Raw genomic sequence first — 26,512 nt, 5'->3', positions numbered from 1 at the left:
GACCATGTATGTATGTGTATTTAAAAAGTATTTTTTAACAAAATAGAGTTTATCTGAACAAATTACAAAAAATACATTTTTTAATACTCATTCCGCAAATGGTGGCCAGGCGCGAATGCTTTTCGCTTCATGAATTAAAAACGATACAACTCTTCCGAAGATTTCGTTTCCATTTCAGTTTGATAATGTAAATGCATTTTAAATATGTACGAATCCTTGTTACCCATAAGATTTAAACTTGCAAATTGTGGTAAATCCTGGTTCGATATACGCGTGGTACTTATTTCCATTTAATTGACCTCATGAGACAACATGCATGTCCAGCTTGCTACCTTAAGTATGCCGTGCACGCCTTACTCTGAAAACATGCTCTGATATTCGCCGTCACGATTTTCGTGCTCACACTCCCGTGTTAAGGAATTACAAGACAAGACAGCCATTAGCATGGCATCAGCGTATTTGATTGAAACGGATGTTGTCGCATTGAGATGCAAAGCGTCTATATTGTCATTAATCATTTTATAGTAGATAGCAATCATCGTTTTCATTCAGAATAATGAGACCTTTGACAAATCAAAAATTTTCAAGTAAATCCTAGCTTTAAACAGACAAGTTCGTGCCATCGATTTTATCCCATCGTGATAGGTAGGTACTACATAGGTACTACTATTCAGTTGGCACTTTACCTACGGATTATCGAGCCGCTGGTCGGCGAATAAGTCTACATTTTACCAAATCTCTGCCTCCACCAATGTTGAAATAATTTTGAAATTGCCTTCTTCCACCTTCGAGGCATTAAAATTTAAAATAATGGCTGGGGCTGATAGTATTTATTAACTTACGTAAAACAAAAAGCTGATTTTGGTTCTACTATCCAGTACTAAACTCACCGTTGAGCCGTTAAGCCAAACATTATCATTAATAATGTAAGAATCTAACTGCCATGAGCCAGCAACCTATTGACACTGACATGATGACATCTTAAAAGTTTAGAATGGTGTTTGAACTTAGAAATCGCTCGGAGTAAAATTTTAAACTAAAAGCAATACAAGTTTTAGATCTCGAATTCACTAAGTCTTTTGTACTGTCACAATAAAGCGACGCTTTCCGAGGGTATTAGACAACTTTTGACGTTCCCTGATTGTTGCAAAAGTTTCCCATCGAAAATAACTTTGGAATGCCCCAACGAAATGTAGGCAATTAGGAATCATTTGGTTTTACGATTTGTACTACTTTCCTTGAGGTGGAAAGATAGAGTATATTAATGTTAATGGTTTTAATATTGAATTCCATTTTAATTTTGACCATGTAACAGATTTTAATAGTATGTTTAATTCAGATTATAATATTTTATTCAACTGTGATTAAGTTGTCATCCCAATGCGTAAAAACAATACAGATTGGCTATTATGGGCAAATGGATGAGATTTTCTACCGTATTAATGTTACGCAAAATTGTTAACAGTTATGTAATGATAAAACAAGCCTTTAAAAGTATAATTGGTTCCAATTAAAAATTCAGTTGTAGTTTTATTATTTTCGCACAATACGTGGTGCAATGTTTGTTTTGGAACGGATTGCTTGCGGCCACACTGTCCACGGTGCATGATATTCGTATTCAATTTTATTGTTTTTTTTAAACGCAACCAATTAATGTCTGTATTTTATTCGCGTGCAGTCGGCATTCAATTTTACAAATAACCGAAGTGTACAGTACAATGTTATGGTAACTGGGGTATCTCATGTGTTGCAGTTTGCAGTCTCTGGTAGTTTAAATGGTCCAATAATTTTCTTTATTAAAGCCTTTTTTAACGAGTACTTTATCGCCTCAATAATAATTAATAGCCGTTGAAACATGCTATGTAATGAACATTTTAACGCTAGAAAGCATAGATTAATTGAGTTATTTCTTTGTCCATTCAAAATGGTGATTAATATCGCATTAAATACTTACCAGTACTTAATACAACATTTTTTAAGTTCCTTTGTAGAATATTACACTAAAGATGATTACTAAAGTGTCATTCTATGGAACTTGCTAACTATGTAAACAAACCGCCATCATCTCTGAATGGCAATTTACTACTGACTTTTGTTTACACAATTAGCAAGTTCCATAGACTGACACTTTATTGTATGTTTAAATAAAACAGCAGCGTAATGTGCGGTTGTTGATATATTTCCTCAAAGTTTTTCCTACGCGCGGAATATTGTAAAACCGCGTTTTCACACCGGCCATTAGTGTCGCACCTCACACCTGTACATGCCAGCACACTTTCCAATGTGAAACTAAAATGCTTTTTATTCTCTACTCACTATCTTAGTCATGCAAAACTAATTACGGAATACGCTAATGACGAGTGCCGTGTTGTGAAAACTATCGTGGGATAGTAAAAATTATCTTTTCAATTCATCTTATACAGTACACACACATGGCCATACGAGTATGATGTGGACATGTTTATATAGTAAGTCTCATGACTAGTAAAGAAATTTGTGGAATGATAATGAAATCACAATTTATTTTCTTGTTAACATTAAAACGTTCAATGTCGATTCATAAAATAGGTAGATTTCACTTGTACTAACAACTCGTGAAATTGTGGTTTTTGTGACATGTTTAGTTCATTTCCACCAACGACATTGCCGAAATTGCGCTTATCTTGGCCCTTAAGACACGTCTCCATACATAAAATTACCGTTTACTTTTAAACTGCTCAGATAACACTGGAGATTATAGGTACCTTTAATGTGGATGATTTTTGAAGTGAAAACTTCTTTAGCGGCGCTGTGCACTTTTTGTGATGGGGAAAAAATGTTAAACTCGCGAGAGGTGTCACGTAACCGTAAGACGGACACGTGACCTGATCGAAAAACTGTTACTTCAATGTCATTGAGTTTTTCTTTATTGATTTAAATGCCATCTAGTGTGTTTCGCTTTAACTAGTCTTAATATAACTCGAGTACTAACAGTGATGTGCAGGGGTCGGACAAAAAGTGCCGATGACGTAAAAATGACGTAATCTTGCACACAGGATGATGTTTGAGTTTGTATTTAAACTTCCATGTGACATGTAGTAACAAAGTAGTATTAATGAAGTAACAAAATAATCGTAAATAAATCCATGGAATTAATAATACAGGTGGTAGGGTGATGTAGTGAATAAAATAAATTTCTTCGTTGGTATATCTTGATTACAGCAAGAGCAGTATACGTGTTTGTCACGTACCTCCAAAAACGGAAAATTGCCACAATATTCGAGTACAGATGACATTTTAGAGCGTTTTCTTATACATTAGTAAATATACATTTTAGCTAAATATAATCGTGAAGATACAATAGCTAAACAATAACGAAGTCAATTTATTGTTCATCTGATTGACAATGTGTCAGTGAAAAACGTACTTACTCATTTCAAGTGGCGATATCGTTTAATAAAGAGGTTGATAAATGATAAGTGATAATTGTTTATGAAAATCAAAAATACTATTTGAAATCATCCTATAAGTGGTTTGACGTCATCCGCACTTTTTGTCCGACCCCTGGTGATGTGCTTAGGGATTTCAAGTAATGCGACTAAATAACGCTAGATGGCGTTATCCTCAATTAGACAGTGCTGCAGACCTTTTGCAATAGTGATTGAGTTTTCACTTCTGCGAGCACTCCCGGAGTGCAACCCGTTGTTTTTTTTATTTCTTTAAACCTGAAGTTTATAAATTTCATTTAGGAGTTACTTTTCATGTTAACTTGCTTAGTTTTAATTTATAATAAGTAATAAATAATCTGGTTAAATATTTATACATCTTATATCTTCCATACTATCTAAGTAATTTGGTTATCCTCCATTTGATTGAGCCATTTCTAAACCTACCACATACATTAGAATGGGAGATCGATACACATTCGATCCACTATTAGAGTTAATAAGTAATTCAAGCCCTCGTTCATTACCATTTGTACGACTACGACGAGTTTCAACTTTCAATATAGGTACAAGATATGTAGTTTCTTAGTTAATGGTGTACAATGTACATACAGCAGAACGTCTTAACAATGATACAACATAAACGGTACGAATACCTATGTTATGTTTGTACCTAATATTTTATACTTTATAGTATTTCCAATTGTAGGTTATTGTAATTTAAAATAACGTGGAATAAAAACAAAGATGACTACTATGTTAAATGCACTTGAATAAGTCTCATGTAAAATGTTGATTAATTTTGAGAATATGACAAGTAGAAAATTGTAAGTCGCATTAAAAAAACATCTTAATAATGTAATCAACACATTTAAATGTGTGCGTAAAACGCTCCTCCAGCGATCATTTTGGGATTGATTTTGCTTGTCCAAAATTGTGTTCGCCTCAGACAAGACATCCTCTAGACTGAGCATAGTAACGCTACCCCCTCTGCCACTTATACGGTAGTTTTACTCCATCTTCGAGTCAATCCCGTGCCGTGATTGGTCCGTGTCTTTGAACGGACCGATCACAGCACGGGATTCGCTCACCTCGTCCCCCCGCACCCCTGTATTTTTGGCAGCATCGGTTTCATGAAATAATTGCTCTAAACTCCGTCTAGAGGATTCCTAGTCTATAATGTTCACCTACCAGAAATTATTTAAACCATTGAGTTATTTCACACGACATTTGAAACCGACTGTTAAAGCTACCCCCATCCTCCCCTTCAATTCTTATACCTACATATGATAGACGTCAGATACCAGCACGGTGGATGCACTTGCTTAGTCAGCTAATGCTAATAAAACCGCTAGGGTGCGCAACGGTGCGTGGCGGGGAAGAAATCAGGGCGAAATGTCGGCTTTAACGACAAAAAAGCGGCCAAGTGCGAGTCGGACTCGCCCATGAAGGGTTCCGTATTTAGGCGATTTAAGACGTATAAAAAAAAACTACTTACTAGATCTCGTTCAAACCAATTTTTGGTGGAAGTTTACATGGTAATGTACATCATATATTTTTTTTAGTTTTATCATTCTCTTATTTTAGAAGTTACAGGGGGGGGGACACACATTTTACCACTTTGGAAGTGTCTCTCGCGCAAACTATTCAGTTTAGAAAAAAATGATATTAGAAACCTCAATATCATTTTTGAAGACCTATCCATAGATACCCCACACGTATGGGTTTGATGAAAAAAAATTTTTTGAGTTTCAGTTCGAAGTATGGGGAACCCCAAAAATTTATTGTTTTTTTTCTATTTTTGTGTAAAAATCTTAATGCGGTTCACAGAACACATCTACTTACCAAGTTTCAACAGTATAGTTCTTATAGTTTCGGAGAAAAGTGGCTGTGACATACGGACGGACAGACAGACGGACAGACGGACAGACGGACAGACAGACAGACAGACATGACGAATCTATAAGGGTTCCGTTTTTTGCCATTTGGCTACGGAACCCTAAAAAGTGTCGGTAAAAATGCACTTGCTCTTTCGGAATAGGTGGGAACTAAGTATAGGATTGAATGCGGCGATTCATAGGCTTAATTTTATTGTTTTTATTTGCAAATCAGCCCGCGGAAGGTGTTATCCAGTAGGACATTACCTTCGATCGGCTTATTGGATTGGATCCGATTCTATGACATGGGATTGATAGTAAGTAGTAACCCATTCTTATTGCTTTTTGGTTTACATTTTTGTATACTGATATTATATTGAAAATGTTCGCCCTCATAGCATAGTTGAATAGTAAAGTGAGTTGCAAAATTTACAATAAATTGGACCAGACAGTAAGAATGACATTACCAATATTGTCAGTTATTTATATCGGGAATATCTGCAGACTTCCAGTTTCCTCAAAATGTAATATTAAGTCGTGTAAAAAACTGCCATAATACTTATATAATCCCAACTTCAAAGTAACGAAAACAAATTTAATAAAACAGGCGGCGAGGAACACTTTCGTTATCCATCACGATAGAAGCCTGTGCAATGTTTACTGAAACTACACTTGGAGTACTTTACATGGTCCTAAAATATTGTTTATTATAAAATTTATAAAGAATGCACTTGGAGCGACTATAAAAAGTTTGAAAGTGCCGTTTTGGTTATATTGTTATATTTATAGAATAAGTATAATGGGGAATGTGGGAAGGGCTCAGTACGACCCACAAAGTTTATTATTGATTCAACGAACATAATTGTAAACATGTTTAAGTATTCAATTGTCGCGTGGAAAGCATTTTTAGAATATTTTCAAAGGTTCGGTTCATGGAATTGTCCAACTATACGCAGTTTTCAGAACATCTATAATAATCTATATCTTCCAAGTAACGTAAAAATACGCCATGAAATGTATCTACGTTTTTTTTATCATGAGAATATGTAAGTTTACGATGTGAACTTTTCACTGTAAATTTTTTAGCTTATTATCTAACCCAGTATTAATTTGTTTGTTACAGGTAATAATGAATTCTTGCTCGACCTCATTACTCTCATTAGTTGGAGTCACACAAGGTATGTACCTATTACCTTAATGCTTCTTTATTTACTTATCTAAAAACTATTGCGGTAGAGTACCTAAGTGTTACAGCAATTTAGTAAATGTATAAAGGCTAAAAAAATTAAGACAATTTTTTCAAAAAATGTTTGTAGAAAACTGAAACTAAATTAAGCTAGTAATTTAATAATTTTCTGTAACATGGTCACTATAGCACGCGAACTAACGTGCCACCGTCTTCCATAATTCTGTACAGATTACTCGTATTAAGATATTGCCATTTAAGTAATTTTATAATATCCATAGAGTTTCTACTATAATAGTTGGTTTCTTCCGAGTAAAATTGTTTAAGCGGTCTTTTTTACACATATTATTTTACGAATCTGCGTCAAAAATTATAAAATGGGCACTAAATCATTTGCAATAATTATACAACTCTTGTTTAAAACCCGAGTCAAGATTAATTAATTTAATTTAATATTAAATTTGTATTAAGCTCGTATTATATTTGTAAAAATCTAGTAATTTAGTTCATTTGAAATTATGTTTTTATTTTTTTTAGATAACATAAAATACGATATCTGTTCCTGCGTGAAAATAGGTATTTGTTTTACAAGGGGGCAAAGTTGTTGTTGTTTTCACCACACCAACCCGGAGCAAATATTAAATATATAATATCAAACAAAATCAAACCAAATCAAATCCAAATGAATGATATTAAATATTTATCATCCAAAATCATCATTTAAAAGTCAATTCTACCAGCAAACATAAGAAAATAACTCAAAATTTGCATTTGATTACTTTGCCTCACATGTGAATAAAATGCAACTTTGCTACCAGTTTTTGAAGTGCAAGTAAGCCTTTCCGAGCAGGTGTGGTGAAAATTTATTAATTTAACCCAAAATGATGATTTTCTTTTATACGAAAATGAAAAAGCCAAATCACGCAATACATTAATCCTTATCATTCCATAAATTGCATAAACGCGTGTAGAAAGAAATGACCAGTAATAATGTTTCGATTATAAAAGCACGTGTTATGAACCTACATGTACTTTGTAGTTAATATATGTAAGAAATTCGTGAACCAACTCACGCAAGCTAGGTGAAGGTCGCTTTGCGTCAGTTGTAATTAAACTAGGTTTTACGTCTTACTTGATCCTGAGATCCTAATTGGTGAGGATTTTGCTGTACAAAGACAGTAAAGCATTGCTTTACGTGTGCACTATTAACCTTGCTGTTGACTAATTGAATGTAGTTAAAACGTACAATTCTCTGCACCGTTACGACGTGGATAGAGATATAACTTTAGATCCCGAAACTATAACTGGGTTAACTCTTCCAGCTTTTTGATAACCTTAAGTATGGCTAAGAAAAGTCCAATTGGATTAGACCACTTACCTAGATTTGCTACAACTTTTTCTTGTTTATCTACTCCGGCCTCTTGATTCCACTACTTGCCTCTACTACTGTTAATTGCGTCTTCATTAATTTGACTTATGTTTTTTGAAAACTTTTCTCAGTGTAATACTGTCTATAAGTAATCATGGTATTTAGCGACCATCGTTACGTCAATTTCACTAAGACTAACAATCTGTCATAGTAGAAACGTTATTTATTATCCGTCGGTATTCGAAATGACCGACGTAGAAAGTAATCTGTCACCGCAAAAACAATCAACAACTCAATCGCTTTGTGTCTGAATAGGTGCAAAACGCGCTTTTACAACGTGGATACAAACATTTCACTTTTACAAAGGGCTTAAAAGAGCGATAAATAAATTTTGCTAAAAGGGCTCATTCCCAGCGGGCCAACATTGTTTCGATGCTTTACGGTGACAGTCTTAATTCTACGGGCGCTTGTGTACGATCCGGCTATATTTTACGGAGCCAGGTGATATTCACGACATATATATGGAACGTTAATTAACGGTATGTAAATGTATGTCAATATGTTGTCCAATGTGTAGTCTATTTGTTATGAATATATTTTATAATTTACACTCAAAACAGTTCAAACGGTCGCTCATTTTTATTGTTACAAGTCAGTTTAGGTTAGTTACCTATGTTAGTTTTTCCTTTCCACTTATTCCTTTTTGCTGCATCAGATCTTATCCACATCATGATCAGTCATTTTTAGGGTTCCGTAGCCAAATGGCAAAAAACGGAACCCTTATAGATTCGTCATGTCTGTCTGTCTGTCCGTCTGTCCGTCTGTCCGTCTGTCTGTCCGTCCGTATGTCACAGCCACTTTTCTCCGAAACTATAAGAACTATACTGTTGAAACTTGGTAAGTAGATGTATTCTGTGAACCGCATTAAGATTTTCACACGAAAATAGAAAAAAAACAATAAATTTTTGGGGTTCCCCATACTTCGAACTGAAACTCAAAAATTTTTTTTTCATCGAACCCATACGTGTGGGGTATCTATGGATAGGTCTTCAAAAATGATATTGAGGTTTCTAATATCATTTTTTTCTAAACTGAATAGTTTGCGCGAGAGACACTTCCAAAGTGGTAAAATGTGTGTCCCCCCCCCCTGTAACTTCTAAAATAAGAGAATGATAAAACTAAAAAAAATATATGATGTACATTACCATGTAAACTTCCACCGAAAATTGGTTTGAACGAGATCTAAGTAAGTAGTTTTTTTTAATACGTCATAAATCCCCTAAATACGGAACCCTTCATGGGCGAGTCCGACTCGCACTTGGCCGCTTTTTTGTCTTCTAAAGCACACACTACCGTGCCTTCATCAAAGATTCGTTATTCAAATGCCACTTCAAATTGTGCCTGTCAAACAGTCTGGTGCAGAAATGTCTCCATCCCATTATAATATCAAGATTCTTGATAGCTGACGATGATTTGATCGGACGCCCGAGTTCGCGATAAACGTGTTACATTTTCTAAGTTTTCTCTCTGCATTATGTACTGAGACGTAAAAGCGAAAGTGCAGATTATTAGAAAGTAAACTAAAGTATAGCTATCGCTATATATAATGACGCGTTCGGTCAAGTTTATACCGAACTTACGCGAGATTGTGGATGAAAGTGAACGCATGATTCACATTTAATTGTTGGGAAGTTATTGCGTCGAAATTCGTGATTATAAACATCGAGATGATTATGTATTTAAATTACACAAGACAGACATGGATGATAAAATGTGACACAAATTACATAGACATTTATTTATGCGTAAGAGACTGTAAATTGCAACAAAATATTTACCAGAGTTAAATTCAGTAAAGCTTGTTTATATCTGAAATATTTTTAAAACGTATTTTTGAAATCATTTTCCCGGAAGGATGGTTTTGCGTTTCTGCAGGCTATGCCTTTTGTCCTTCGATAGACATTCACTGAAGCATTGCATCTTTTGCGCGGATTGCGCGTATTCTAAGGAATATAATAAACCGAGAAAGACTTTTATCTATTTATTTTTAGGGTTCCGTACCCAAAGGGTAAAAACTGGACCCTATTACTAAGACTCCGCTGTCCGTCCGTCCGTCCGTCCGTCTAAAAATTAAAAATTAAAAATTACATACCAGTCTATCATAGGAATATGGTCTAAGCATGCAGATGCTCAAGTTCAGACACAACCTAAACTGTATTATTAACAGCCTTCAAAAAAAAGGAGGTTCTCAGTTTGACCCGTATGTATTCCTCATGCCTACAATAGTTAAGCAGTGGATGAGTGTTCAAGCGTGACATAAGAAACGGATGTCAATGAATAACTGTAATGATAATGTATCTTTACAGTAATAGCGTAATCATATCGAGAAAGATATCGGTCGGCAGATATGCTCTGTTTACAATATCTTCATCCGTCTTACAAGTAGTCAATGTTTTAGCTTAAATCTGTATTTCGACTGACTCAATTTGTCGTTCAACTCAGAACTCCTGCCATCATTCTTCTCTTACTTTTTCATCTTGATCACGCATAAACTGAACATTGAGATGTTCCATCCAATTCTTGTAGTTTGCCGGACGCGTGCCCCTTATAAATATGTATAAGACAAGCAAGATGTGAAGTCAGGCGGACGCCGCGATTTGTTTGCTATAACAGCTGACCCTTGTCAGCAAATGGCGTCCCAGGAAATATAGATGGCGCTCAGTTCAATTTTTCTGCACATCAGGCTTGTACCCAGACATAAATTCTGAGACCCTAGTTAGGTCTCTGGAGGTGTGTTTGCGAAAGGCGAGAAGCTTATTAATATTTATGAGGTAAGACAAAAGAAGGAACCGAGCTGCGGTCTAGCTATTTATAGGCGTTGTGACAGTTCGGGAAACCCGGGGGATTGAATTCTTGAAATATTACGAGGAAATTGAAATATCATTAACAAACCTACGTTGATAAAATCATTTATGTTGCCCAGTAACCTGGCTAACTGAACTTGGTAATTTATTTCGAACATCATATTTACCAGATTTTGCGAGAAACCTGTAACAATAAAAATTATGTACCTGCTAAATCACGTCAAATCATAGGTTGGTATTCTTGATAAGATACGAGCGGGAAACTTGGACGTTGTGACAGACTTCAGATTAAAACAGATGTTTCCTTGTTTGAAGTTAAAAATGAAGGGGTAAAATTTAAGATGGACTCAGTTTTAATCAAGTTAATTATGCAATTCGCCTGACTTGAGTGGCAATGTTAATCTTGTTTTTAAAGCAGGCCAGATCAAAATACTGACCTATATTTGAGGATCGATCATTACCGTAAACCGCTGAATCCTCTCGAATTCCCTTTCCTTATTTATATGTAAGGTCTAAAAATTAGAGAAGCACCTCACGCACGCCGGTGTAATATTTCAGGGGTCAGGACACGGGCGTAAACATTGCACGATATTGAGGTGCTGTCTGCCAAGACTAGTGGGGATTCATTTGGGAAACATGTTGTAATATCTAGCCTATATCAGGCTCCTAGTTCATGAACATGATTAATATCATCTGAGACTGACAATTTGTCGTACGTTTCTGTGTATATACTTAAGTATTTACAAATTACAACGCGCCTTTATTTGTAGACCCACACTTAACTTTTTACGAAATATTATTAACGTCAGCAATTGTCATGCTGCCAGAGGTTAGGATAAGTGTTCTCAGTACAATGACTTGAAATCCTAGATCAGCGTGAAAATCGTGATATTGAATCGTATATACATAGCTCTTTTGCCAAGATTATTGAAGCAGAACTTATTGTGAAGTAATTTCTGGCCATGGTTAGATTGGTAAGGCATCTAGAAAATAAAGGCGATGTAAAAATCTTCAAACACGTGCCTTTTTGTATTACATGTTTATCTATAAAATACTTTATGCATCTTTATAAGGCGAGTCGAGCGGAGTAGCTGAATTTTCTTACGCCAAGTTTTCCGATACAATTAAAAAACTAATAAAACATGCTCAGACGTTGGACAAAGAGTGCGGTTGAGCGTTCGATAATACCATTCCCTCCTGTCTCCGTTTTACCGGAACTGTAAAGAACATAAGTACAACGTAGCCAACTTCACGGCCATAAGGGCTTCCACTCGGCAAACTTTTCAATCGGACCACTTTGCCGAGGAGCAACTTTATCCTTTGAGTCTTTGTACACTCGCCCCTATTTTGGTAACCAAATTCAACGAAATATACTATGGTTTTACAAAGCTTTGACCCGTAGAAGCAATGTTTGTTATTGTATAATTTTAATAAGACTTTGTAACTGTTAGTCTTTTATTGTATTTTTTAAATATTTATTTCTAACTTCTTGTCGTTAAAGTTTCCTTCAAGTCAACTTTGATTTCCTCGCATAATCAAATCTGGCTTTTATTTCATCTTTCAAGGAGAGATCTTTCTTAAGAGGCGTGAAATTTCGGAAACTTTGTTAATTCTTGCAGCCGCTATATTAATTCAGCCCTGAAACTCCCATATGGATGTTGCTAATATAATATTCAGCGAGCTACCTCAAGTTCGATCTATTACTCAGAAACCCGTGGGGACTGTAATTTAGGTGAAAATAATGAAACTGTGTAACTTTCGTAAAGATAGATTACTTATTCAACGATCCTGCTTGACGCAATTATGTTATATGATTATTAAAGGTTCTCCGTGATTCTATAGATACAAAAATTATGATATCTTGTTTCACAGGTTCTTTTGATGATACTTAATACAGTGTTTATGACAACCTTTGTATGATCCATCTGTTCTGAATCAAAAATGGAGGTCACTGGCATTGTAATTGAAGTTGTACAAACCGTCGGTATTCAATGTTTACTTTCGAATTTAGGTTAGCAGCCATGAATCGCTCCCCTGTTTACACATACTACAAATATTTTCTGGCTACAAATTTTCTTCTTCAACCAAAAACTTAGGTTTATTTTTTGCCCTCACTCGGGCACTCTCCGGGAGGTCATTCCGCGTTACTCTGTTGTTTGTTTTTCAACGCTGAACATTAGTCTTTTGTTTCAAATAACATCGCGGTCTCGGACTTTTCCCCTATTCATTAACTTTCCTTGCGGAGACAAGTGGAAATCCGTGTGTAGACTTTGCTTTGCTTTTAAATTCGAGGCGGCTAACGACACTCAAGCAATTTTAAGCTTTGCACCAATATAATTATGCTCTATTTTTATTTCCTTCCCGGGTTTTACTTAAACCCTTTAATTTTAGTAAGGTGTCGGGAATGTTTAGATTAGATAGATAATGAGTTCCTTTTCGCTTTCCGTATACGAGTATAAACTTAGAATTTAGATTAGTGGGTTATTTCTAAAGTTTTGTAACTTTGTATTTGTTTTTGCTGCGTTATTTAAAACGACCTAATTTTCGTGTTACTAAATATTAGGTTTCTCACTGTTCTGTTAGTGCTTATCGCGTTTTTCACGATTGTGCATTGAATTTGTTATTACTAAAATCATTAAAATATTGAACAAATACAATTGACACCAGTTTTGGAAAATTGATTCTAATCTCATAGGTAATATTACGAGTAAGTATAGTCAATATCGACATAAAAAATCACAAACAAAAAACCTAAAGTAGTTCAATTCTTTTTAAGTAAATTTAGCTTCTTGACACCGTAGTTCAGCAATAAATATGTAAATTTCCTGTTATCATCACCTCTTTTTCCTGTTGGTATGCTTTGGCGGCTGGCGAGCGAGCACATTGCTGTTTTCAGCCCATCATTCTCTTTTGACAAACCGACCTGAACACACGTACGGCTATGTATTATTTTTATTGATAACAACCAGTGTAGTGCATTGATAAGCTAGTCATGGTGGTTGTTTGAGCGGACCGGACGTTTTTGCGCTAAAATGGACGTAGGGAATTATCCACGGAGGCAGTCCTTGCCGACGATTGTGGAGGGTATAATGAAGAAGTTACAGAAGAAGAAAAGGAATTCAACTACTTCATCTAGCGATTCCCCTCTTTCACCTCCTTTGTCAGAAAGTTCTGGTTCGAAAGAAGATGTAAGTTTTTTATTTGTATTTTAATTTTCCGTAATGTTCCGTTTGTATGTTTACGTTATTTTTATTTTATTTTGGCTGAATGTAATAGTGTGATAGTACCATTCGTAGCAGTAAAATGACGCGCAAAAACGGTGTCCGTGCGCCCTTGAAATTGATCGAATCTTATCTATGGAAGTGTGGACTAACTGATTACGGCATTTATTTTGGTTGGGATTTAGTGGTATGATCGGACAATCCTTCCGTTCAAGTTCTTTCTTATTCTAATCTTGTCTTGTGGGTACCATTTTTCATAAGCAATATTCTTAACAGCTATCGAGTTTATGTAACGAATATTCGTAAACATTTGAAAATAGGTAACCGTTGAAATAGGATTAATTGGGTGAGACTTGAACTCGTCCAGATCCAGAGGCCGTGAATTTAAGTTACACCCAAGACAGTAATTTTTCCACTTTTAAATTTATTCTAAGCTTAATAGCATCGTTCGCAGACGTTTCTGCTTGTTAAAAATTAAATGAATTAGATAACTTTGTTGTTTGTACAGAGACATAACTATGATATGACATTACGCAATTGAATAATAATAATTTCTGAGTTTATAAACCAAAACTTGTGCTATTTTCACACTTTGTTTTTACTAGATAAATAACGGACATCAAGCGGTAACAATACGTATAGCTCAGTTTAATTTTACACGAGGAGCCTCACTTCAGTGTATGTAATAACATTATATGGTTAGCGACGCATTTTCCTCAAATACCTAAAGAACATGTTTTCGCGGGCAAAATGTAGGAACGAACTTTTTTAATAAGTGCGTGAGAACGTTGAAACTGGTTACAATTGCGCGCCTTATCGCTCCTTGAGTGCATTTTTACGGCAATGTAATTAACGCGCACCGTAACTTAGGTGTGAAATCTTTAATTTCACTTACAAGTGAAAATATTAGTATTTTCTTTTACACTAGGCCATTTGACATTCTGTCTTCTCTTATATGGTATTTAAATCTTTTAAACTAAGTGCACTTTCATATCTCGTTTTCGTGTGTTTCCGAATCCTGGTATTCATTTTCGGTTTGGATAATGTAGGTATTTAAATATTAGTACCTAAGTATTCCACAAACTTTACTACTTCTGCGGTACCTATAAATAGAGTATGAATTTGACGTCAATGAAATCTGGCCTCATACGGAAAATAAACCGATTTATGGCAACTATTGGCAACACAGGAAATCCCCTCACCTCTCAAAACCACAAGTCCAGAATGGAAATTACTATATTATCATGCTTTACTTTAAAGTGTAATGTAAACTTAATTTTATTCTAAAGAGCCAGTGCTTCAGCAATAACAATTCTATTCAGCTTTAATTTTATCCCAGTATCATACAGCCATATTTTATGTCCAACCTCGATATGCCAAAAGCAAGAGAAATGAACACCGCCGATATGTATAAAGCCGCCATATATGTATAATAGGTATATACTTACTAGCAATATCAGAATTCGTCTGCACCCGTATCTACAGTACATCTTAGTTCTGATCGGGATCAGTGCCTCGATCCTTTCAACCAAGTCTGACGCTATAACCATTTTCAATAGGCATTTGTAGTAGATAGTACAAAGGTGCGATCGATAAGAGCTGACAAAACGGGGAGTTCATCATGCTGATATGGTTCAAGTGGTACAAGGTTGTATGACCTTCGTTTTGTACGATAAAAGGAACTTTCTTGTCCGTTTATGGCAAGCGTTCCTGCTAGTTAGTATTTTAAGTAGGTAAAAAGAAGTGTCGTTAATTTGTACAGTCAGCTGAGTTGCAGGGATAATTTTATTGTACCTTCAATTACAAAAATATAACCATTTAGTAGTTCATATAAAAAAATACACTAATTTTTGTTTTTATTTATTGCTTTGGGTCGTTGGGTACTCATATGAAATTTGTGTCATAACCTCAAATATGGAATTTCAACTTATGTATGTACCTATTTATATCAATACATCTATCCTAATATAGGTATAAAGGGGCACTTAAGTCTTAGCCTTAAGTATGCTGCTTAATGAATGTCGATTATTTTTTAATTTAGTGGTTCTTATTAGTACTTTCAAAAGTTGATTTCGCACACGACCATATGGTGTGTTTTGTGTTTCGTTGCCATAACGACAGTTGCGCGCGCAGGTGTTTCGACAGCTGTTCCTGCCCAACAGTCCCAGTCCCAACTGTCACTCAAAATTGTACAAATTCTGCGTGGGTGCCCTAGCAAAGTTTGAATATGAGTAATATGACATGAATCTAGTATTAAACTGGATGGGCATGAGTGGTGGGGATAACTGACAGAACGGGATAGTCTTATGTATCTTTCAGTAGGAGTAGCAGCGAAAGCGCTATTATTGTTTGTCCTTGTCACAGTCTCACTTTTTTTTTTATTCCCCACCATAATTAGTGTGGATGATTGGTCGAATTTATTTGTTGCCCACCATAACAAATAAATTCGACCAATCATAGCGTCGCATTGCGTATGTTTTGTCCCTCATCGCGGAGGCACGCGTAGACCACTTCTATAGGATGCTGATGCTACCTTCTATGGAATATAATGAGTAAACTACCTGTCTGTTTCTATACATGTACACCTACAGTCTATTTTTTAATCGGTAGACTAAAATGACATTTCATAGTATGAAATGACACATGATGTTCATACTATGAAATGTCATTTTAGTCTACCGAATAAAAAAATAGACTTTAGGTTTAAAAAGTAGACGTATAAAGCGTGACGGTTTAGGTGTTAAAGTAACAGAAATAAGAATTGTTATTCGGGATTATTCATATCATGTGTTTATAAGCCAATTAAGGACTCAATACATTCATACGTAATTTAATTACAGTAATACACTTAAAAACAATATATTTAATTTTTAGTGGGTCGCAATGCTAGTATATAATATTGCTTAATTATGTTTTGACTTAATTATTTATTGATAATAACTTCGCATATGTATTGGTCTCGCAAATTTACCTTATGTATTCCGGAAAATACATGATTTGTTTATTATTAAAGCTGGTAAGTATTGCGAACAATAACGTTTTATGTGAAAAACTGTTTGTATCGCTTGTTAGGTTATATTAGGTGTATAGTTTGCCTCAAAAAAGATTAATGGTGTTGTTCATAAACGCGCTACAAGCCTCAATTAGTATTAACCGTTTGTCTTAATCTGCCATTTCTACTACTGTAAGAAAGGGATAATACATAAATTAACTAATTAAAGCTAGTAAACTTTTATGAATTAAATTGATTATGATTATGTTCTAACATCAATACTAAATTATTTCTAATAATTGCTTTTTGATTCCATATCGCGACAAACGCACCATACCTGTCCGTTCTTAGATACTATTCAATTCATTCAATTATCCAATCATATTGACCTATTGCTGGCTAAATTGGCCTTTATGATAATGACACATATAATAGGCTAGCCAAAGGCCAAACTGTTGTCTGTTCATTATTCACGATATGGAACCAATTTGACCATCAATATCTGTCTCAACAATCATATTTCATAGCCCACTTACTTGGCATTGTTTTTGATGGTGAAGTTTTACTGTTAGACTATGTTACGCAATATTAAAGCAAGTTAAATATTGTTTTATACAATTTTACAGACTGATTAAATACAGTATCGTTACGGACACGTACAGTCAAGTGTAAATAAAAATATGGGTGCATATTATATTATAACTTACTCAGAAATATGGAACATAGTTCTTAATTCGTCGAGATAAAGACCTGGGACATATTTTTGAGTAAGATGTGTGCACTCATATTTTTATAATTGACTGTACGTGGCGTACGAAAAGTTAAGCAAATTGTATATTCGGTGACAAATATACTTAATATTTTCATGGCGACAAAGTCCCGTACGGATTAAAAAAAAATTACTTAAAGGTCCTTTGACACCGTTACCTGGCCCCTATTTCACCACGCCGACATTTGTCAGTGACATATGTCGAGTGACAATTGTCAAGTGATAGGTGACAAGTGACAACTTCGTAAACTGTTTTTGTATAGAAGTGCTTATAAACATGACAGGCATTTAGTTACAATTGTCCATCTTTCATTTAATGACAATGATTTGGTGAAACAAGAGTAGTTTTTATAAGTCGACATATTTGTCAATTTGTCGGTAATTCTTGACATGAGATCGGAGGTGTGTCAGGCTTGGGTGACAATTGTAGTGTTTGTTAGCAAACCCCGTTATCATTGTTGCAGTTCATTGAAAATAAACGTTGGCAAAACTGTGTACCCTAAATTCGCCTTTAGGGTACAAATAAAAATCGCTTTAAATCACTTTTAAATTCTTCTTAACTAGCATTAAATCATAATTCCATTATAAATTGTAATTGTTACCTATGAAGGCGTTTAGTAATTCAACATTTAGGATTTGGAATAAGTCTCAGTATAGTTTTCATAATTAAAAAAAATTATAATGCGAAGTTGGGGACCGGTAGAGAAATTAGGTATGTTTAGGTAGGTATTGTTTTTTTAATAATTTACATGGGCGATGTTGGGCACTAACAGTAAAGTTAGGGTTTTGGTTAGTTAGAAAATGAATCTCCGCGAAAGCAATAGTGGTGATATTCTTATACAAGGGAATAGATAAAGTAAGAATAGATTCCTACTTTGACGTCACTGACTTTGCATTTGCAGAAAAAATTACTTAAAACAAACAAAAAAATAATGCTTTGACGCCTTGTCAACAAATAATGTAGGTATACGCTGCATTAAATGGGGTCGCGACTTCGGGACACAGATGGGATCTCAATCAATATCATGTTAGTGATGACAACACGGCACATCGAAAACAATTAACGATCTCTTGTGAAGAATTGACAAATATGTCGCCTAGTAAACATTACCCTTGTTTCACAAAATAATTGTCATTAAATTTAAGATGGACAATAGTACTAAACTACCTGTCATGTTTATATGAAGTTCTAAAGTCTATTTTTTAATTCCGTAGACTGAAATGACAGTTAATAGTATGAACATGAAATGTCATTTCATACTATTAACTGTCATTTCAGTCTACCGAATAAAAAAATAGACTTTATACAAAACAATTTACGAAATTGTCATCTGTCACCTGTCACTTGACAATTGTCACTCGACATATGTCACTGACAAATGTCGGCGTGGTGAAACAAAGGTCTGTCATTTTTTTGACAATTGTCGTACCTGTCAGCTTGGTGAAATAGGGGCCAGTTGTTTGCACCTTATTATATATTTGTGTCAATAACTCTTCGTAGTGTTAACGTTAATATTGACATCGCGTGCGTATACGCTTATAACTAGAGATGCCCCGAATAGTGGTTTTGGCCGAATACCGAATACCGAATATTCGGCGACCGAATATTCGGCATGACATGCGAACATTTTGAGTCACAATTATTATGAAAACTGATCGCTAACAAAGCTCAACGTTAGATGACGTTAGCTAAGATAATTATATTTTTGTTGAACAGCATAAATGAATAGAGTCAAACAAAACATACTCATGATAAAAATAAAATGTTTTTTAATCAACAAATGTTCAAAAAAGGGTCTCCGTATTTAACAACTTTCCAAGAACACATTCTAAATATACCTACATAGTTTTTGGTTATTTTTATTGTGCAATTTTTCTTTTTAAGTAGGTGTAACAGATATTCGGTATTCGGCCGAATAGTAGGCAACATTCGGCCGAATACCGAATATTCGGCAAAGTAGCTGAATAGGCCGAATAGTTGCCGAATATTCGTGGCATCTCTACTTATAACGACCTAAAAACGAAGATGCGTTCGTGTCGATAATTGTGTCTCGGACTCAAAATTGGCCGTTTTTGTTGATCTTTTTAACATTTAATGGTTTTGATCGTAAGAGATATCTATTGTGTTTGTTTTAGTTATGACGTGAGAAACGCAAGTGTGTTAAGCGTGTGTTTTCTCGCTTAACGTTATTTTAACTGCGTATTAAGGTGCGTAACAATCGAGTTAAATACTTTGTAATGCTTAATTGCATGGAGTATGCAATTTATACGGTGGAACCTAGATAAATGAAACCTCAATGGGGTGGCATTTATGTGCTATTTAACCAGGTCGTATATAATATTCAGGATAAAGATAAGTGGTTTATTTACAGAGGCAACACAGACCTTATTTTTCTTATAGACAACTCTAATACTCAATAGGTACAAAAAATGCATCCAGTTGTAATAAGATCGATGAATTTATTTGATTATACATTAGTAATCCAGAATCATCTTATAAGGAACATAACAAGTGAATGTATGTGCTCCGCACCACGACCACCAGAATCGAACAAGTAGCAAATTAGTCCACTATTACAATCAACACTCAACCTAATCGGCATGCAAATTGACGTATGGTAATCGCACCCTTATTACAATGTACCTACAATGGCGTCGAAGACATTAATGGACACATTAATGCAACAATGCACCAGGAACTTGGCTAACCATTGTTCGACACCACACATGACGAATCACGCAAGGCGACGGCAGACATTATGATCTATTATAGTAATATTAATACACCTACTATTACTTTTCAGTCAGATTTTTGCAACATTCTAAGCAATTTTCACTTAAATATTTCATTTATGCCTCAGTTCTACATATATAAGCATTGGGTACATCATAATTTAATATTCATGTATAATTATGATAAAGCAGTCAGAAATCAGAAACAATGTTATTCATTTTATGCTTCAAAGCTCCAACTTTTAGGGCCACGCATCAGGGCCATAGCGACCTCTAAATGTGTACCATCAACATTAGAGGTTTAATAAAGGCATTATAAGCTTAATGTTAAAACAATGGCCGCTTTAGGTTTCATTACCACACTCAAGATAAATCCACGACCTTAACTTAATTGTTCTCACATACATTCTTAACACAATACCATGGCAATACGCTTTACGTGCAAGCTCATCAATAGGTTAGTTTTTGCCTGGGAATCTAACCGTTACATGACAAAACAATGGATGGCGAAACCTTGATGAAACTTCGCGTTCGGTGTCATTGAAATGTGCTACATACCGGATTTATAAACATAAATAAACATGCTATGGCCAGTTTCATTAAATATAATATGTGAGTGATTCTCGTTGAAACCTACAATTTCGACACAAAAATGTAGATAGGTACTCGTATAAAGGCGAATTCGTTTTCAAATTTAAAATGATGACATCAGTAATATTTACACAGAAAAATCTTGACACACGGCTTAAATTGATAAAGTAAGGCCCTTATACCCAAATTGTGGCCCTATGATCAATGCTTTTTGTCGTTTCACGATACATACAATTCCTCCAAGTTAATTAAATCCTACAATACCGTACCGTACCGTTCTGCGTGTAACAAACGTTGATAATTTTAATAAGCAGGCCAACACCCGATGATTAACGAGTAGCACTCATGTTATTATAAAATCACCACAATATGCCACTGATTGGTCTGATTAGTTCATTGGCACTGGCAGCCATTGGAACCAATTTGCTCGGCTAATGAAAGAGTGACGCGAAATCGGTGCAGTGTAATGTAACCCGGTCAGAAACACTATAATAAAGCAAAGACTGTTAAAGCTTTCAACGTAAAGACATTTCTTATAGGGACTGATAATATCTCGCTGTTTTTACACCTTTGACAAAAAAAAGGGCTTACTTTTATTTTGCAACCCAAATGACTTGACAGATTACTGCGTAAGGCTTTGTTAGATTCGTCTCTGAACAAGTGCCAATGAAATTCTTTTAACTGAATACTAGGGAAGAAATGTTCACTTCAAAGTTTCAGTGCCATATCAGCAAATCAGCTGTGAATAAATCTGTCTATAGAGATATCCGTACAGCAGCTACGAGATAAGTCGAAGATATCCTGATATATTCCGACGCGGCTTACATCTCCGCTGCACCAGAGGCGCTTTTCGAAACGAGAATCGACTTTACTGGCCCTGTACGGCTTATGCCAATTCGTGTTCCTTTAAGGGAGAAAATAAAACGATATATGCAGTTTTATGATGTAGGGGAATACGGAATCAGTCTGGAGCCAGTATTACGGGCGGGTGACTGATGGCTTAAACCGTACTAAGGTTATACGCCTTTTATTTATAGCTGCATGGCGTGACGTATGTTTGTTTGGTAACATGTGTAACCTTAAAATTGCAGTGACGTCATAAGACGTCAATAGTACTGTTTTGTATAACTTTGTCCTAGAACCTATAAAATTATCAATTGAAGACATTTTAAGTTCAAGGTTCAAATTACGTCTCAAAATATTATGATCTGCCTACATATAGAAACATTAAGCATTCAATAGAAACAAGTTAAGGCAGCATTACCTACACAGCCTACTAGACTTAAATTACCTATATCCTATACAGAAAATTAGTTTAAAATCTTAATAAGCACGTAACCAGCACTTAAGTATCTAAGAACGTATCTTAGCCTCAGAAACTCACGTTCACGCATAAAATACGCATATTAAGTCATCAAATCATACACTATCCAGAAACTATACCGCTCAAGCCTCCCCTGCTTGTATTACGCAGACAAATCTATTAATTTACAAACAAATGTTCGTCAATTAACAGCGAGTAATTAACATCTTCCAACAATCTCGTTACCTTCAGATTACGATTGACGTATATACGAATCCACAAATTCGGTGAGTCAAATTGTGAGTCAGATCACGGGATCCCTTCTAATGGAACCAGATCGCTCAGTTTGATAAAATTCAAATATACCCTGATGGAATGATCCTGTGGTAAAATTACTAATTCGTTCTTTACTGTTCCGCACTTTGTACTCGATAAGCTTTTTATCAGCCTATCTGTCACCCAAGCTAAAGTGGAATTGTATTAGTATCCTCATAGTGAAAGTCGTATACTACTCGTACTCGGGTACTGATGTTTGCTTTACTTAAGCATCTAATTAAATCTTCCTCTTTTAAATTTAGGAAGATCCGTGTATTCTTGTTCGTAGTATTTAGTGACAGGTGTAGAATCAGTAATATAGCAAAATGATTTATGTACGCAATTTGTTTTTAATTGAGAGCATAGTGGAATGGTTCAAACCATGAAATCAGGTACAGTTGGGACCGCTCACTGGCTCGTGCTGACGCATAGATGTCTTTTTGTATCAATGCCAACATTGAAACCAAAACAATGCATTTTGCACATACCCCATCATCTCAAGTACCCTATTTATATCGCTATAAGATACAGATTCCGGTGGCAAATTGTTTCCGAACTGTATTATTAGTGTCCGCAACGTAATCGTCTTGCATTCGGAATAATCGCATGTTGTAACAGCTTTAGACAGGCGTGAACGTTGTGTGTAAATAGAATATGCAATGAAACGTGCAGTACACAGTTAGGGTTCGTTGAAACGAAAACCTTGAGGATTAGATGCAGCGTGCGACTAACACATACATGCGTATCTTTGACAAATATTGTCCCATATAGTCTGTGCGGAAAGAGAAGAGTCGTGGAATGTACGGGGCCCAATACATTCCACGACTCTTATGTTTCCGCACAGACTCTATCGAACAAAAGGAGACATCAAGTTCATACAATCATTATATTAACTATGTTTTGTTTTTTATAGGCGTTAATGTGCAACTTTTGCTGCCAGACCCGTTTTAAAGGTACTAGGTATTACATTGACTAAATAACACACAAAAGGGAATATGTATTACGTTTAACGTTTATAATCCGAAACCTAAGTGACATCCGTGGGAATAAGGTATTAGGACTAATAGGGATGATGACAAATGTTGAATTTTATAACAAAATCTAGTAAAATAGATAGCAAACGAGCAATTTATCACAATAATGTGGATATTAAAATAAAATATTGAAAAATTACAAAAATACAGGACCTGAAAGTTTCAAAATTTAAGTTTTTTTTTTAACTTCCAAAAACAATAAAAGTAAGGGTACCATTCGATTCCTTACATTTCATCCAAAAAAATATTGTATAGCATTTATATACATAAACGCAATATTTCACCGACAATAACGCAATTTTCTTGTTTTGTCCATTCTACAAGATGGGCTCCCAGAGACCTTGACGTCACGTTCCCTTGCCGTTTTGTATAGGGCGTTTCGCGAGTGAAGTGCGACTGTCGTCGGCCTTTGACTTGACTACAATTTCTGACTTTTGTGTTACTTTAATGCAATGGGTCCCATTAGGGCAGTGGTTCCTAACCCGGGGGTAATTACCCCCGTGGGGGTAAAACTGGTATTTTGCGGGGGTAATAAGCTGACCTAATATGACAATACAACAAACGTACACGTTTTATTTTTTATTACCATTGGGAGAAGGGGTAAAATCAGGTTCCCTAATTATAAGGGTAACCGGACTGAAAATGTTAGGAACCACTGTCCCATATAGACATTCGATCCTAAAAACAAACCCGATCGATTGATACCATAAATGAAAATTAGTCATGTAGCCTATTTGACATGACACGTAAGTAGTTATAAATAAGTAATAATAAAATTATAATATAGTAATTGTTCTAGTAACTAGTAGGTACAAACGTCACAGCATTAAACCATAATTATATTTGCTTGTTTACGTTAACGTGTGGACGCGAACACAAAATAAATTAAGTTGCAAACATAATGTTCCACAGTTAACCGTAAATAACTTGGTCGTCGTATAGGGCGGGTTTATTACACACACTTTGTAATTACTATGTTAATATTGCTGTTCTTGTATAAAAATATAAGTACCTATTTAATTAAACAAAATTATCTAACCAATGCTTTTTAGACATTGTTACAATCTTACAATTTGATCCGTTGATAAATATTAAATATAATAAAATTTTGTGTACCTCTTTTTTTGGGTACCTATTGAAAATATATTATGTTTTGATTTTACAAATACTTGTGCCTAGTAGTTATTACATGCATTGAGTGTATTAAAAAATGGAGAAAAAAAAATTACGTAGTTAATCATCACGGAACCCAGAACCTTTAAAAATCCTTTTTTTTTTGCTACTGTTTTTACAGCGATGCAATTTGCCGCCGTATCCGCTGTTCCTATTGAATTTAAATAGGCTTTCCAAGTGTCTTGAGGTTTGAAGTGTCTTTAGTACCTAATAAAATGTTGTTATTGCATCTTAAAATTACACGTCATCTGATTAAATGAATTATTCATTTAGACTTTATTGCACAATTTAACAAAATAGATTACTACTGGCGGATTTAACGCCTTAAGGCATTCACTACCAGTCAACCATTTATCTGTGCCCTTTCGCTTCTCTAAAGCAAAGTTTGCAAATATGTGACGTCCCACGGGTAAAGGTAACTTATGGCCGTTGGCGCTTACGCTATTATTAACGCCGCTCCGCCGCCGCGCGCTATTATTATCGCATTACTTGAAACCCCTAAGCACATCACTGCTAGTACTCGAGTTATATTAATACCAGTTAGAGCGAAACTCGCTAGATGGCATTTAAATCAATAAAGAAACACTCAATGACATTGTTCGATCAGGTCACGTGTCCGTCTTACGGTCATCTGTCGCGAGTTTTAACATTTTTTCCCCACCTCAAAAAGTGCACAGCGCCGCTAAAGAAGTTTTCACTTCAAAAATATTGATTGTAATGTAATAAACATAACATGACTTAAAGTACCTAACTCATAATTTTCTGGGTCGAGACGGCCCGACTATTGCTCGTTAGGTACCCATGTTTGACCCAGACAGTACGACGTACCTATTGTCAATGTCAGATGACAATTGAAGGTATGTTTACAAAAACAACATAACTGCTTAAAGCGGTTGACACTTTTTTAAGAACATTGTTAATCGTTTCAGGTGTCAACCAGTGTAGTCAGTTATGTTGTTTTTGTAAACATCCCTTCAATTATTACGTTGGGGGAAATGGGCCAGACATTATACATGTGACCTAGTTATTCTCGCCCCCAAGAAAATTAACATGTACGTACCTATAACTGACGAGTTGATTTTCTTGGTTGTATGTACACATTCATATTCTTTAGCACATTGTACAGTCGCCAGCAGATATATCGGAGCGACAAAGGCGCTCACAGATATCTGAACATGCCTCTATTGTCAAGGCGTTAGAGTGCGTGTACAGATATTTTTGATCACCTCGGCCGCTCCGATATATCTGATCGCGAGTTGGCGACAGTACCTGAGGTTCTGACTACATGCTGTTTCCATACAAAGTACACAAAGTCGCTGACCTTATGTTAGCATTTACTGTTCCCTTTACGATTGACATTTATTCTCGCCTGTACAATAGACAACCTTGAGACGAGCCGTAACTTGGTTATGGTTACGTCACGGCCCATAGGGTCTGATCTGATTATTATTTAATATTTTTCAATGTTGATAGTGTGACTTTTAACCGTTTCACGCTCATAATGGTATAAAACGAGGATTTTACCACCACACACACTATTAATACTCTAATATTAGAAGGGTAGTCTTTCTCTTGTTACCTTAATGGTAGACTTTATTAAGCAGTATGCAAGTTTGTCTAATCTAATTTCATTATATTTACCATTAATCCAAAACGCGAG

The 26,512-nt window shown here is 35.3% G+C and overlaps 1 protein-coding gene across 9 annotated transcripts in view; it reads left to right on the top strand.

Moving 5' to 3' along the window:
* LOC134654117 (rap1 GTPase-activating protein 1) overlaps positions 1 to 26,512 on the top strand; it is a 433,547-nt gene that overhangs the window by 315,764 nt on the left and 91,271 nt on the right. The window contains exon 1 of one of the 9 annotated variants that reach the window (XM_063509558.1): positions 13,580 to 13,909. The exons of the other annotated variants lie outside the window; for them this stretch is intronic. Coding sequence (XP_063365628.1) covers positions 13,754 to 13,909 — 156 coding nt within the window. The 5' untranslated portion in view covers positions 13,580 to 13,753. Of the gene's footprint in view, positions 1 to 13,579; positions 13,910 to 26,512 lie in introns of those variants that run through there. 9 annotated transcript variants of the gene reach the window in all.

Source organism: Cydia amplana, chromosome 14, assembly GCF_948474715.1.
Source record: "Cydia amplana chromosome 14, ilCydAmpl1.1, whole genome shotgun sequence".
NCBI classification, from domain to species: domain Eukaryota; kingdom Metazoa; phylum Arthropoda; class Insecta; order Lepidoptera; family Tortricidae; genus Cydia; species Cydia amplana.
The sequence above is the reverse complement of the archived record's forward strand: the minus strand, read 5'-3'. Positions and strand labels throughout refer to the sequence as shown.